We start from the raw sequence: 14,450 nt of genomic DNA, 5'->3' as shown, positions 1-14,450 counted from the left end.
TGTGGGAGCTGCTTCTGGAAGCGTGGGGTGCAATTTCTCCAGATTACCTCAACAAATTAACAGCTAGAATGCCAAAGGTCTGCAATGCTGTAATTGCTGCAAATGGAGGATTCTTTGACGAAAGCAAAGTTTGATGTAAAAAAAATCTTATTTCAAATACAAATCATTATTTCTAACCTTGTCAATGTCTTGACTCTATTTTCTATTCATTTCACAATATATGGTGGTGAATAAGTGTGACTTTTCATGGAAAACACAAAATTGTTTGGGTGATCCCAAACTTTTGAACGGTAGTGTATATTCATAATTCACACTTTTACAAAAATGTTTCTAATTGCATGGCCTCAGATCTTCTATGAATTGTCAACATGTCTCCTCTCAGGTCTCTTCACACAGGCCCTGAAAACTGCGGTCATCAAGCCACTCTTAAAAAAGAATAATCTAGACACTTCACCCAAGAACAGTTGTAGGTCCATATCAAACCTCACGTTTCTAAGCAGACCCATTGAAAAGCTGTTTTCCAGCAGCTGAACAATTTCTTGGCACTAAGCACCAGTTCTGATGTCTTCCAGTCAGGGTTCGGACCACACCACAGTTCTGGACCGCTCTCGTTAAGGTCTTTAATCACAGCCGCTTAAACACAGACAGTGGCAGCGTCTCGGTTCTGGTATGATTGGATGTCAGTGCTGCTTTTGACACAGTCCACCACAACTGGGTGAAAATGAAGGCTGCAAAGACAGGGGGCCAGTCTGTACAGTTTAGAGGTATTTTGACTTAAACATGGATCCATAAAAATAGCATGAGAACTCAAACACTAGATCCCTTATTACCCATATCAACCATATTACTCAGCGGCAGGCTAGCATTCACAATGTACTGCGTTTCACTATATAAGTATACCTTATGGAGAAGTGTGTCTTGTCAGATTTTCTAAACTTCTAATGACAAAACCCACTGAGTAGTTTAAGAAGTTTTTTTACTATAGTCATTGTTTTTGAAGCAGTGATGAGATCAAGATGATACAAAAGTCATAAACAATAGGTGGGGACGGTAAAATAAGAATGTGTGGTATAAATAGGGAGTTACATATCTCAAAATTCATGTGGCAGACATTGTCTCATCATTCAACAATTCCCAAATTGATATTCGACATCTAATATCCCAAATTCCTCAACCTTTATGTCTTGTTAACTTTGCATTCCCTCTCTTAGCAACTAATGATTTATAGTTGGGAGAAAAATGGTGCAGGAGAAAACCATCCACACATGCTTGTTATGTGTGGTGGATGTCATCATGTCTTCATTTATTTGAGGAGCTTTGCGGTGGCCATGGAGGTCATGGAGGTCATGGAAATAGTCGGCACAGCTATGTCTTTGAATATGGGCTGCGTGACACCAGTGTAGGATGGTGTGGTCTGGCTTAGAGTCTCGATGATCATCTGACGCATGTCGCGACTGGCATCCCCTCGTATTGCCAACAGGGCGAGGACGTGTTCCTCCCTACAGAGACGGGACAAAAAGAACACAGAAATAGATAGGGCACAGATACAAAGGGCGAGTGACGGTGCACAAGTTAGACACTGAATGTGTGTGTGTGTGTGTGTGTGTGTGTTTACCTGATATCAGGATATTTGGACACCAGAGTGGACACCTCAAGATACAGCAGAGTGGGGTCAGTCAGTTTGAAGACTTCTGCTATTGCAGCAATCGCACCACACAGCAGCTCTGTGTCCTCCTCCTGGCCACAACACAAAAGCAGCGGGTCATCAACAAACTGTTTTTACACAGCCATCTTTCTTTTTTCACAAGCAACCACACTGGTTTACAATACTAGTTTGCTTACAGGTTTTGTTTTGGGAGGGAGTTGCTCTGTGACAGTCCCAAGACGAGGAGGTCATCCCACACTTTCACAATCCCTCCCTTCCTCTCCCTCAGCTCAAACACACAAATGCCCAGAAACCAGACCAAAACAAAACAAACAACAACAAAAGAAGAAAAAAGAAAAGTGCAGGGCGTCCAGGTAGCGTAGCGGTCTTTTCTGTTGCCTACCAACATGGGGATCGCCAGTTCAAATCCTCGTGTTACCTCCTGCTTGGTCGGGCGTCCCTAAAGACACAATTGGCCGTGTCTGTGGGTGGGAAGCCAGATGTGGGTATGTGTCCTGGTCGCTGCACTAGTGCCTCCTCTGGTCGGTCAGGGTGCCTGTTCGGAGGGGATGGGGGGGACTGGGGGGAGTAGCGTGATCCTCCCACACGCTATGTCCCCCTGGTGAAACTCCTCACTGTCAGGTGAAAAGAAGCGGCTGGTGACTCCACATGTATGGGAGGAGGCATGTGGTAGTCTGCACCCTCCCCGGATCAGCAGAGGGAGTTGAGCAGTGACCAGGACGGCTCGGAAGAGCGGGGTAATTGGACAGGTACAACTGGGGAAAAAAATCCCCCTAAAAAAAAAAAAAAAAGCAAAGTGCAGCAACCAAGTGGGGCTCAATTGTCTAGAGGCTACTCGTGGACTCCGTTACAGATTTTACTTTAAAAGACCATCAATCGCATGTTTTCTGTAGCACTCAGGGTGCAGAAAGTTTGTGGACATTCCAAGTGCTTAATGCAAACATTTTTAAAATATTTAAATTTTTATCTGGAGGATGTCACACTTCAAACAGGTGTTTATGTCTTTTACACTGTATGTACAAAAGTATTGGGACACACCTCTTAATGATTAAATTCAGGTGTTTCATTCAGACCCATTGCCACAGGTGTACAAGATCCAGCAGCTAGCCATGCAGTCTGCATTTACAAACATTTGTGAAAGAATGGGTCGTTCTGAAGAGCTCAGTGGATTCAAGCGTGGTACTGTCATAGGATGCCACCTTGCAATAAGTCAGTTCGTGAAATTTCTTCCCTGCTGGATATTCCACGGTCAACTGTAAGTGGTATTATTGAAAAGTGGAAGTGTTTAGGAACAACAGCAACTCAGCCACAAACTGGCAGACCATGTAAAGTAACACAGCGGGGTCAACGAGTGCTGAGACGCATAGTGCGTAAAAGTCGCCAACGCTCTGTTGACTCAATAACTGCAGAGTTCCAAACTTCCTCTGGCATTAACATCAGCACAAAAACTGTGTGCCAGGAGCTTCATGGGATGGGTTTCCATGGCCAAGCAGGTGCATGGAAGCCTTACATCACCAAGCACAATGCCAGGCGTCAGATGGAGTGGTGTAAAGCACACTGCCACTGGACTCTGGAGCAGTGGAAACGAGTTCTGTGGAGTGACGAATCACACTTCTCTGTCTGGCAGTCTGACGGACGAGTCTGGCTTTGGCAGATGCCAGGAGAACGTTACCTATCTGACTGCATTGTGCCAACTGTAAAGTTTGGTGGAGGAGGGATAAAGGTATGGGGTTGTTTTTCAGGGGTTGGGCTAGGCCCCTTAGTTCCAGTGAAGGGAAATCTTAATGCTTCAGCATACCAAGACATTTTGAACAATTCTATGCTTCCTACTTTGTGAGAACAGTTTGGGGAGGGCCCTTTTCTGTTCCAGCATGACTGTGCCCCAGTGCACAAAGCAAGGTCCAGTAAGACATGGTTGGGTGAGTTTGGTGTGGAAGAACTTGACTGGCCCACACAGAGCCCTGACCTCAACCCCATCGAACACCTTTGGGATGAACTAGAACGGAGATTGCGAGCCAGGTCTTCTCGTCCAACATCAGTGCCTGACCTCACAAATGCTCTTCTGGATGAATGGGCAAAAAATTCCCACAGACACACTCCAAAATCTTGTGGAAAGCCTTCCCAGAAGGGTGGAAGCTGTTATAGCAGCAAAGGGGGGGACCAACTCCATATTAACGACTATGGATTTAGAATGGGATGTCATAAAAGCTCCTGCAGGTGTAATGGCCAGTTATCCCAATACTTTTGTACATATAGTGTGTGTGTGTGTGTGTGTGTGTGTGTGTGTGTGTGTGTGTGTATGCTGATGATTGCTTATGGCATGAAACAGGCTTGTACTATCTCATAAACAATTTACTTGACTCACTGGATTTTATATATATATATATATATATATATATATATATATATATATATATATATATATATATATATATATATATGGCCAATTATATGAGCCCCTCTGTGCAGTACTGCACAGTACTGTCCAGTTCAAGGGGCCACAACTAAAGGTATGAATGACAGTAACAGGCCTAACAACTTGGTCCCCAGCATTGAAAATCATATTTTCGTTTGCCAGCGTGACCAGCCCATATGGAACGTTTAATGTGTTGCTTGTGTCAGTGCACACTTTAGCCCGCTTGTGAAAGCCTGGGCTGGTGCTAACACTGAATCTCAGGCTTCACGCCTCGGGGCTGGTAGCTTTGTGCATGATTAGCTTAGCTAAATATATTACAACAGAGGATGTGACTCTTTAAGCATTTCACCAACTTAATTTGCTGAACTTTTACTTAAAACTCATGCGTAAAACTAGAACGTTATAAATATAGGAGACATGGGAATATGTACTCACAGCAGCAAGTTTTCTGAACAGGAACTTGAACTGTTCTGCCTCCTTGATCATCCTTTCAGCTCCCTCCCTCCTCTCTTCTGCATTTTTAAAGGTGATCCTCTTCTGCATCACTGCCTTCAGGTACTCCACCACCACCCTGCGATGGGCCTCGCTTGTCATCTTCTACGAAGGAAGCCATCACATGCATCACGTCAGACTGTTACAGACACATATCACTTGACATGTAGTACAATGTCCAAACATGAGGAACAAGAATTCACAAGTATCAACCACCCACTTTTAGGAACTCTACGGCTGTTTAGAAAGAAGACCAACCTCGTTTGTTTTTCCAGTATAATCTTTAACTACAAGTCCAGTCACACTTAACATGTGTCTGGGAGAGCGTAGCATAACTGCTGCTTTACATTTCATTAAATCACTGGTTCTCAGACTTGTACTCATGCCCCCCTTTGGCGGAAGAGACATTTTCATGCCCCCCGCCCCAACAAAATGGTGACAAACGGCCGCAGCCGTGACAGTATAATTACTTCCACTGGTAAAGCCAGCGGTGGTCCTGTGTCCACAAGCTACAAAATGAAGCTGGTAAGTCAAATAATATCACAGCTGATATGTATGATGGATAAACCATGAGAATAAGACCACGGCTGTAAAATAAAATGGAATCATACCGTCACAGCTCCGGACGGCACTCCAGTTGTCCTGTGTGTTTGTCTGTTCCCTGCCTCCCTTGTGTCTCAGTGTTTATATTGTTATTATTATTATTATTATAGTGTTTATTAATAGCTCCCCCCTTTTTCTCCCCAGTTGTACCTGGCTAATTACCCCACTCTTCCGAGCCATCCCAGTCGCCGCTCCACCCCCTGCCGATCCGGGGAGGGCGGCAGACTACCACATGCCTCCTCCCATACATGTGGAGTCACCAGCCGCTTCTTCAAAAGGGGGACATAGCGCATACAAGGATCATACTACTCCCCCCAGTTCTCCCTCCCCCAGGCGCTCCGACCTACCAGAGGAGGCGCTAGTGCAGCAACCAGGACACAAACCCACATCCGGCTTTCCACCTACAGACACGACCAATTGTCGGGTGTCCCTACAGACACAACCAATTGTGTCTGTAGGGACACCCGACCAAGCCGGAAGTAACATGGGGATTCAAACTGGCGATCCCTGTGTTCATAGGCAATAGAATAGATCGCCATGCTACCAGGACACCTATTAATAGCTTTGGATAATGGATGGATTTAATAATGTACTGTTGATGTTTTATAAAGGATGAATTAACTATTAAGTAATACGCTGTAAATGCTTTACAGTGTTTAGTCATTATCAAATGTTACCCGATATTTTTCTCCCAGCCAACGAGGCCAGACTTTTGTAACAGACTAAAAGCTGGCCTTACATGCCTGAAGGAAAGACAAGAGTTGAAAATGCTTGATCACACCTCAGTTGTGAAGAGATTCCCTCCCCACCTGGTTGAAGGGCTTCTTGATCTTGTTGAAGTCGTTGAAGTAGTCCTCTACAGTCACGCAGATGGTGTCCACAGCATGAGAGCCTGTTAGCCACTTCCTGGTCAGCAGCTCATTCAGATGGTGCTGGAGCATATCCAATACAACGTCACTCAAAAACTAGCATGTTTGAAAACATCTGTCCAGACTAGTAGTTGTTAATAAGTATGCAATTACACACACTTCAAATTACTCAGATGGTCCTGAAAATATACAATACATGGCCAAGAGTATGTGGACACCCCTTCTAATTAGTGGGTGTGGCTGAAAAAGCCACACCCACTGCTAAAAGACACATAAAATCAATCCTGCAGCAATGCAATCTCTACAGACAAACATGCCACCTTTCCAACAAGTCAGTTCGTGAAATGTCTGCCCTGCTTGAGCCTCCAAAGTCAACTGTGAGTGCTGTTACTGTGAAGTGGAAGTGTCTAGGGGCAACAACAGCTGCGAAGCGATAGGCCACACAAGCTCATAGAACGAGACCGCCGAGTGCTGAAGCGCGTGAAGATTCAGTCATCGGTTGTGACACTGACTACTGAGTTCCAAGCTCCCTCTGGAAGTGACATTAGCACAAGAACTGTTCATCAGGAGATTTATGAAACGGGTTTTCATGGTGCAGCAGCAGCACAAAAGCCTAAGATCACCATGCACAATGCAAGGCGTTAGCTGGGGTGGTATAAGGCACACAGCTATTGGACTCTGCAGCTGTGGAAACGTGTTCCCTGGAGTGATGAATCATGCTTCACTATCTGACAGTCTGAGGGACAAATCTTAACCTTAACTGAATGCATAGGTCCAACTCTCAAGTTTGGTGGAGGAGGAATAATGGTCTGGGGCCATGTTTCATGGTTTGGGCTAGGCCCCTCAGTTACAGTGAAGGGACATTTTAATGCTACAACATACAATTATATTATAGAGAACTGTGTGCTTCCAGCTTTGTGGCAACAGTTTGGGGGAGGCCCCTTTACTGTTTCATTATGACAATGCCCCGAGCAGAAGGCGACATCCATGAAAACATGGGTAGAAAACCTGACTGGCCTGCACAGAGCCCTGACCTCAACCCCATCAAACACCGTTGAAATGAATAGACCCTCTTATGACCTACGTCACACATAGTATGCGCGCTCATTTTGGCAGTAACAGAGGCACCTTCTCCATCTCCAGTCAGTGCAGAGTGCAAGTGGATTTTTGATTGACTGATATTTACATTTTTAAAATGTCTTGTTGTGTTGTGGGTTGCCAGAACAGGTCTAGCAAAACTAAAGGTGTTAATTTCTACCGCATTCCATTGGGGAAAAGACCGTTCAATAGACCCTTTTATGACCTACGTCACGCATAGTATGCACTCTCATTTTGGCAGCAAAATCACGTGATCACTGTTTACCAGCTGTAAAAGGGTGTATTGGAACGGCGACCGCGAGCCGAGCTGTCTCGCTCAACATCAGTGCCGGACATCACCAGCGCTCTTGTGGCTGAATGGGAGTGAGGCCCAGCAGCACTGTGCCAAAATGTGGTGGAACGCCTTCGCAGAAGAGAGGAGGCCGGCACAGCAGCAAGAGGGACCAACTCCCCATTAGTGCTCGTGATTTTGGAAGGAGATGTTCAGCAAGCACAGATGGGTTTGATGTTAGGGTGTCAACATACTTTTGGCCATGTACTGTTTGTTTAATACATATATTACGCTTACACTTACACACACACGCGCGCGCGCACACACACACACACACACACACACACACACACACACACACACACACACACATATGTACATATATATATAGCGTTTTTTTTCCTTTCTTTTTTTTCTGAAACCGTCAGTGGAGTTGATAGAAGTGCTCAACTAATGAGGAGAGGAATATCAATACAGATGCAGGAAAAATAAGTTTTAGTACACAGCAGTTCAGGCCTGTTTCATGTGTCGCACACTCATCAGCTGCTTAGCAGACATTAGCAGCTGATGAGTGCACAACGCATGAAACAGGCCTGTATTGCTATGTATTAAAACGTTTTTTTCCTGCATTTGTATCGATATATATTTGCAACATACTCATATTTAAAAATATGGACAAAATACACACATTTGGACTTTTCAAATAGTACTACAGCTATTCTATAAAAAGCAGCCCCTTTTTTAGGAAATACTAGTCAAAAAAGATAGAAAAACAGTAGACTGTATGACCAACAACAAATGTTTCCAACCATAACACGTGTTACCTCTAGATCCAGGAAAACTTCGTCTAATAGGAACTGGCATCCCTCTTTTGCCACTTCATTGAGGGTCTTCTCTATGGCAGCATCACTTTCGGTGGGCTCTGCAAACTGGGAGTACTTCCTCTTCAGACTGTTAATGGACTCTCTAAAGAGTGGATAGTACAGGTAGTTGGTAGTTGAGTGATAAGTATCAGCAGGTTAAAAGCACTGCAATCAGGCCCTTTCCTGACCTTTTAAACAGGCTGAGGTGGTAAAACAGAGTGACAGGATTACAGCATAATGACATGGGAACTAATCAGAAACAGTAGAAAAGAAACAATGCGACCAAAGTGCATAAGCAACGTTTCAAGTGTCCACACATCACCCTGGCTAAGACATCTGGGAATCAAACAGACACTAAAAGAGAAATAATTTCATTTTTCTGAAGTTAGGCACAAAGATCCAACTCCATCCAGTATCCGAACAGCTTATCCTCCTCTCAGGGTTGCGGGGATGCTGGAGCCTAACCCAGCAGTCATTGGGCGGCAGGTGGAGAGACATCCTGGACAGGCCGCCAGACCATCACAGGGTCAACACACACACACACACACACACACACACACACACACACACGCACACACGCACACACACACACACACACACACACACACACACACACACACACACACACACACACACACACACGCACACATTCATTCCTACGGACAATTTACTACGGCCGAGTCACCTGACCTACATGTCTTTGAGTCACCTGACCTACATGTCTTTGGACTGCGGGAGGAAACCGGAGCCCCTGGAGAAAACCCACGCAGACACGAGGAGAACATGCAAACTCCACACAGGATGACCTGGGACAACCCTCAACGTTGGACTACCCCGGGGCTCGAACCCAGTGCCTTCTTGCAGTGAGGCGACCGCGCTAACCACTGCGCCACCGTGCCGCCCAAGACCCAACTCTTAGCGATAAGATAAGAACTGAAAAATGTTTACACTACATAACACTAAGGCTGTCAAACACAAGATGCTGATGAAGTTCTCTTCAGCATGGTCACTGGTGTTCTAGGCAGGGTGGTCGCTCGTCTTTCATTTCATTTGACTTAGAAAACATTATAAGACAGTTGTCTGACCTACTTAGATGAGGATATTACATTACATTACATTACATTACAGTCATTTAGCCGACACTTTTATCCAAAGCGACTTACAATAAGTGCATTTAACGTAAGAAATCAGGAGAACTACTAGTCATCAGAGGTCATAAGTGCATCTAAACAAGCATCTAAGAGCAAAACCAGTGCTAAAGTAAAAGTGCAAGAAAGAGTTTTTTTTTTAATGAGTGAATACAATAAGTGCTAAGAACAAGTAACAGGGTAGTAGTGCTTAAAGAGGTGAGTTTTCAACCTGCGGCAAAAGCTGGGCAGCGACTCCGCTGTCCTGACATCAGTGGGGAGTTCATTCCACCACTGTGGGGCCAGGACAGAAAAGAGCCGTGACCGGGTCGATCGACAGCAAGGGCCTCTGAGCGATGGGGCAACCAGGCGTCCCGAGGCAGCAGAACGAAGTGGTCGGGCGGGGGTGTAGGGCTTGACCATGGCCTGGAGATAGGAAGGAGCTGTTCCTTTCACGGCCCTGTAGGCTAGCACCAGAGTCTTAAATTGGATGTGAGCAGCTACTGGGAGCCAGTGTAGGGACATGAGAAGGGGAGTTGTGTGGGAGAACTTAGGGTGGTTGAACACCAGACGAGCTGCAGCTTTCTGAACAAGCTCCAGAGGTCTGATGGCCGACGCCGGGGCGCCGGCAAGGAGGGAGATGCCATAGTCCAGCCGGGAGATGACCAGAGCCTAGATGAGCACCTGTGCCATCTTGCCAGTGAGGAATGGGCGAATCCTCCTCATGTTATAGAGGAGAAATCTGCAGGAGCGAGCAACCGATGCAACGTTTTCAGCAAAGACAGTTGGTCGTCCAGGATCACACCCAGATTCCTCACAGTCCGAGTTGGCGTCACCACGGTGTTGTCAATGGTGAGGCTAGGTCTCGGTGCGGGCAACCTTTCCCCGGGAGGAACATCAGCTCTGTCTTGTCTAGATTGAGCTTCAGGTGGTGTGTCGCCATCCACTCCGAGATGTCAGTCAAGCACGCAACAATGCATGTCTCTACTTGTGTGTCAGAGGGAGGAAAGGACAAGATCAGCTGGGTGTCATCAGCATAACAATGGTAAGAGAAGTCATGCGAGCGAATAACAGAACCCAGGGATGTCGTGTACAGGGAGAAAGGGAGAGGACCCAGAACCGAACCCTGTGGAACGCCTGTAGTCAGTCTGCGAGGCTCCGACACAGATCCCCTCCATGTCACCTGGTAGGAGCGACCCATCAGGTAGATTGCAAACATTGAGAGTGCAGAGCCTGTGACACCCAGCCCCTCGAGGGTAGAGAGAAGGATCTGGTGGTTCACTGTGTCGAACGCAGCTGACAGGTCCAGGAGTATCAGGACAGAGGAGAGAAGGTTTGCTCTCGCAGAGTGCAGCGATTCTGTCACTGCAAGGAGGGCAGTCTCTGTCGAGTGACCCACCCTGAACCCAGACAGGTTGGGGTCCAGGAGTTTGTTCTGGTGGAGGTACAAAGAAAGTTGGTTAAAGACAGCACGTTCGAAAGTTTTGGATAGAAAGGGTAGAAGGGAAACTCGTCTGTAATTTTTGACGGCAGAGGGGTTAAGCGATGGTTTCTTGAGAAGAGGGGTGACTCTAGCAGTCTTGAAGGCAGATGGAAAGCATCCTGCCTGGAGGGAGTTGTTGATGAGGTGGGTTAGATAGGGAAGGAGTTCAGGTGCTATAGACTGAAGAAGAGGGGAGGGGACCGGGTCAAGGGAGCATGTGGTGGGGCAACTGGATGTGATGAGGTTTAGAACCTCGTCGGGGGAGAGGAGAGCGAGGTGGGATAGGGTGGGACGTGGAGATGTGAAGGAAGGTGCAGAGGGTGGGATAGTGAAAGCAGCACTATCAGACAGAGCTGTGGGTGTGGTAGTGTTTTCTGACATGATCCAGGTCTCAGTTAGAGCAAAAAAGTTGAGGGAGAGCAAGGATGCGTAGGCTGAGATAAACTCAGCTTTCAGCACCGCAGACTGGCAATTCCAGAGCCCTCCCGTCACCACTTGCTCAACATGAGTGGAGAGAGTGGGATAGATGAGATTGGTAGGGTCACAGCGCCTAGGAGTGACCCAACGTCTATGCCAGCCCCGGGAAAAGGAAAGGACAGGAATTCGAAGGAAACACATAGGTTATATTAGGTACACAAAATACAGATGACTGACCGGATCTAAAAAGAGCAGTCCGTGCTTGACGAGGTCTTGGCTTGAAAAAGTCGCGCTTGCCTTTGTTCACTCTAGCCTTCATTCAACCTAGGCTTGTTTGCCTGATGCTTGGAAGCTAATGCTTCCAAGTAGCAGCAGTGATTTAAAGAACACTGATTGCTAATTGTTTGCCATGAGTGCAGGCCACACCCTGGCCACTTAACACCCAATTGGCCAAAGAGGTACACTGAAAATAGGCTTATTGCCCAGAAACTGGACACTTCTGTAAAACTCTATCAAACCTCACACAATACTATTAAAGCTGCAAACAGCAAGTTACCAAGGAATATATTTATAAGCTAAAAGGATAACTAAGTCAAAACAGCTAGGCAACATGAAATATTTAAGGGCACACTAGGTGAAAAACAGCTACAGCTAGAATAAGTAAATAAGACAAGTAAGTAAATAGAATAAGACAGCTAGAGCTAGAATAAGATCCCACTAGGAACCAGCAGCAGATGTATAGACAAAAGGACTAATACTCAAGCAGCTGGAATAAGACTAGTAGCAACTTGTTAAGCAAGAAAGATGATACTTACTCTATTCTAGATGAACCAGCAATTCAGAATCACTCCAGAAGTTACAATGCACACTCATATTTAATAACTCAAAATTATTGCTTACCAAAATCATATACACACCCACCCACACACACCCACCCACACACCCACCCACACAGCCACACACACACACACACACACACACACACGCTTATCAGTCCAACTATTCAGCCTACTATGGTCTCTGTAACGGTCTGATCTCTCTTTCCTCTCTTCTCACTTTCTCTTTCTGTGACATCAACCTGGTAAGTGATCGTTGGGCCTAAGGCAGGAGGAAACTCACTGAAGAATACACAGTCAATTCGATAATCGTCTGATACACCGCGACGTTATATCAATAACTATTCAACCTTTGGGACTCTTGATGTAAAAGGAAGTTTGTTGTGGCACATGCCGCTGTAGGAGGTGGACAGCCCTTGGTGGGGTTTTCAGTGCATTTTTGCTGTGTTTGATTTTTATGTTTGATCTTTGCTTTACAAAGTGGGAAGATTTTGTGGGGATGTCAGTGTGTTGCATACTTGAATGTCTGGCAGTTGTTGATGATGGCGATCATGTACTGGACGTAGCACTGTGGCAGCTGTCTGTCCTTCAGATGTTCTTCTTTGTAGGCTATCACCTCCTCTCTGTATCTGAACACGGGAAAAACACAAAACACTGAACCTGTTCATACAGCATCAATTACAACTATTAGATAAAAATCAGGTGTTCTTATTCATGGACTGGCCTCTTTCAAGTGCCGACACTGCAATGCAAACCAAATACGCCAAGTACAGCATTCTGTCATGAGCTACCCCTCCCTCTCCGCGCCTATGACACAATATTAAGCAGTTACAATTCTTACAATGCTGTGATTACAACATTCCCCAACACTCTGTGAACAGTACACATGGCCATTGTTACTCTAGTTCATGGTCACGGTGATTTGCATATAAAAGCGGTCGTTGGTTTTGGTCGTTATGCCACTGTATTGTTTATAAGGGTGGGGACACCTGCAGTCAGTTTAAGGCGCATACACACCAGGCCGTCGGTGAGCGTCTGTGACCCTAGTTTTTGCGGTGTGTCCTGCACCGTCGGCACTAGTCAGACCCCTGTTGGCAGCTTTTCACCCGAGTCAGCATGATGAATGGGCGGAGCCCATCGATGAGTGAGATCATTCTTATTGACTGTTCAGTTTAGCGAATCAGTGCAGAACGTATATGCTAGATGGCTGTCGGTTGTAGTTTTTGCGGTGTGTTCAAGTGGTACTTTTTGGCCCAGAGGGCAGGCGACATGAGGCGACGCAACAGTCGGCCTTTATCACCGCTAGTCGGTTTGGTGTGTCTGGGCCTTTACACTGAAGAGGTCACTTAGATGATGATGAAACGTTTCTCTCAATAAATGCTGTGTCCAAATGAACTGAGTCACCTATCTGGGATTTTCTTACCTGGATTATTGAGCACGCATCAAGACAATATCAAGCAATTATTTTGTCGTTAATATCTCGTTCTCCTCAAGGGAGGTTCAAATATTCATAGCCATGGACATCCCAATTTGTTGCTTCAGGATACTTTATATTTGCTGACTTACAGCCACACTACTAGCCCCACTACTAGTTCTTCTGTTGTCTCGGGTCAAAATGACCAATAGCAGTGCTTAACAGCAGAGAAAAGACTCTACATTATCTTTTTTCAACCTGACACGCGGTGACTTTTCCTACAGGGACCCCAACATTAGAAACAGTGAAACAATGTTTCTGTTCATATTTCCATGAAAGCTGAACACCACTAGGGTGCTAAGATTGTCTTAGGGTCTAGGCCTAGGGTCATGTTTGCCCTAAGACAAAAACTACTTTCTGCACATTTCTGCTACTTTCTTAAGCTGTACAAGTACTATCTCTTGCTAAAAAGTTAATTTTTACACCAATGCAGTACCTTAAGCAATAATAACATAACCATAATAATAATAATAATGACAATGATAACAATAATAATAACCTAATAACAATAATGATAATAATGATGATGATAATAATAACAATAGTAATAATAGTAGTAATAATAATAACAATAATAATAATGATGATGATGATGATGATATTAATAATGATAATAATGATGATAGTTATGATAGTAATGATAATGATAATAAACCTCTACTTTAGTAAAGAAAACAAGTATGACAGGTGTGCTGTAGTAAAAACGAGGGGTGTCCAGTGATTAAATACAGTCTTTCTGTACTGTGCGGAGAGAAAACCCAGATAGTCACACAGTTTGTGATGAATGACATGTTGTTTCCTCCTGCAGAATAGATTTGGGGTTTAAAATTAAATG

The 14,450-nt window shown here is 45.2% G+C and overlaps 1 protein-coding gene across 3 annotated transcripts in view; it reads right to left on the bottom strand.

Moving 5' to 3' along the window:
* Positions 1 to 373: 373 nt before the first annotated feature.
* Positions 374 to 14,450, bottom strand: part of exoc3 (exocyst complex component 3) — a 79,108-nt gene continuing 65,031 nt past the window's right edge. For 2 of the 3 annotated variants that reach the window (XM_056293338.1, XM_056293339.1), the window contains exons 11-16: positions 12,660 to 12,770; positions 8,240 to 8,381; positions 5,987 to 6,109; positions 4,518 to 4,679; positions 1,616 to 1,737; positions 375 to 1,499 (exon numbers count right to left, since the gene is read on the bottom strand). In XM_056293338.1, the coding sequence (XP_056149313.1) occupies positions 1,304 to 1,499; positions 1,616 to 1,737; positions 4,518 to 4,679; positions 5,987 to 6,109; positions 8,240 to 8,381; positions 12,660 to 12,770 (856 nt within the window). In that variant the 3' untranslated portion in view covers positions 375 to 1,303. Of the gene's footprint in view, positions 1,500 to 1,615; positions 1,738 to 4,517; positions 4,680 to 5,986; positions 6,110 to 8,239; positions 8,382 to 12,659; positions 12,771 to 14,450 lie in introns of all 3 variants that reach the window. The other variant, XM_056293340.1, reaches the window with a different exon arrangement.

Source organism: Lampris incognitus, chromosome 14 (assembly GCF_029633865.1).
Source record: "Lampris incognitus isolate fLamInc1 chromosome 14, fLamInc1.hap2, whole genome shotgun sequence".
Lineage (NCBI taxonomy): Eukaryota > Metazoa > Chordata > Actinopteri > Lampriformes > Lampridae > Lampris > Lampris incognitus.
This window is presented reverse-complemented; position numbering and strand designations above follow the sequence as displayed.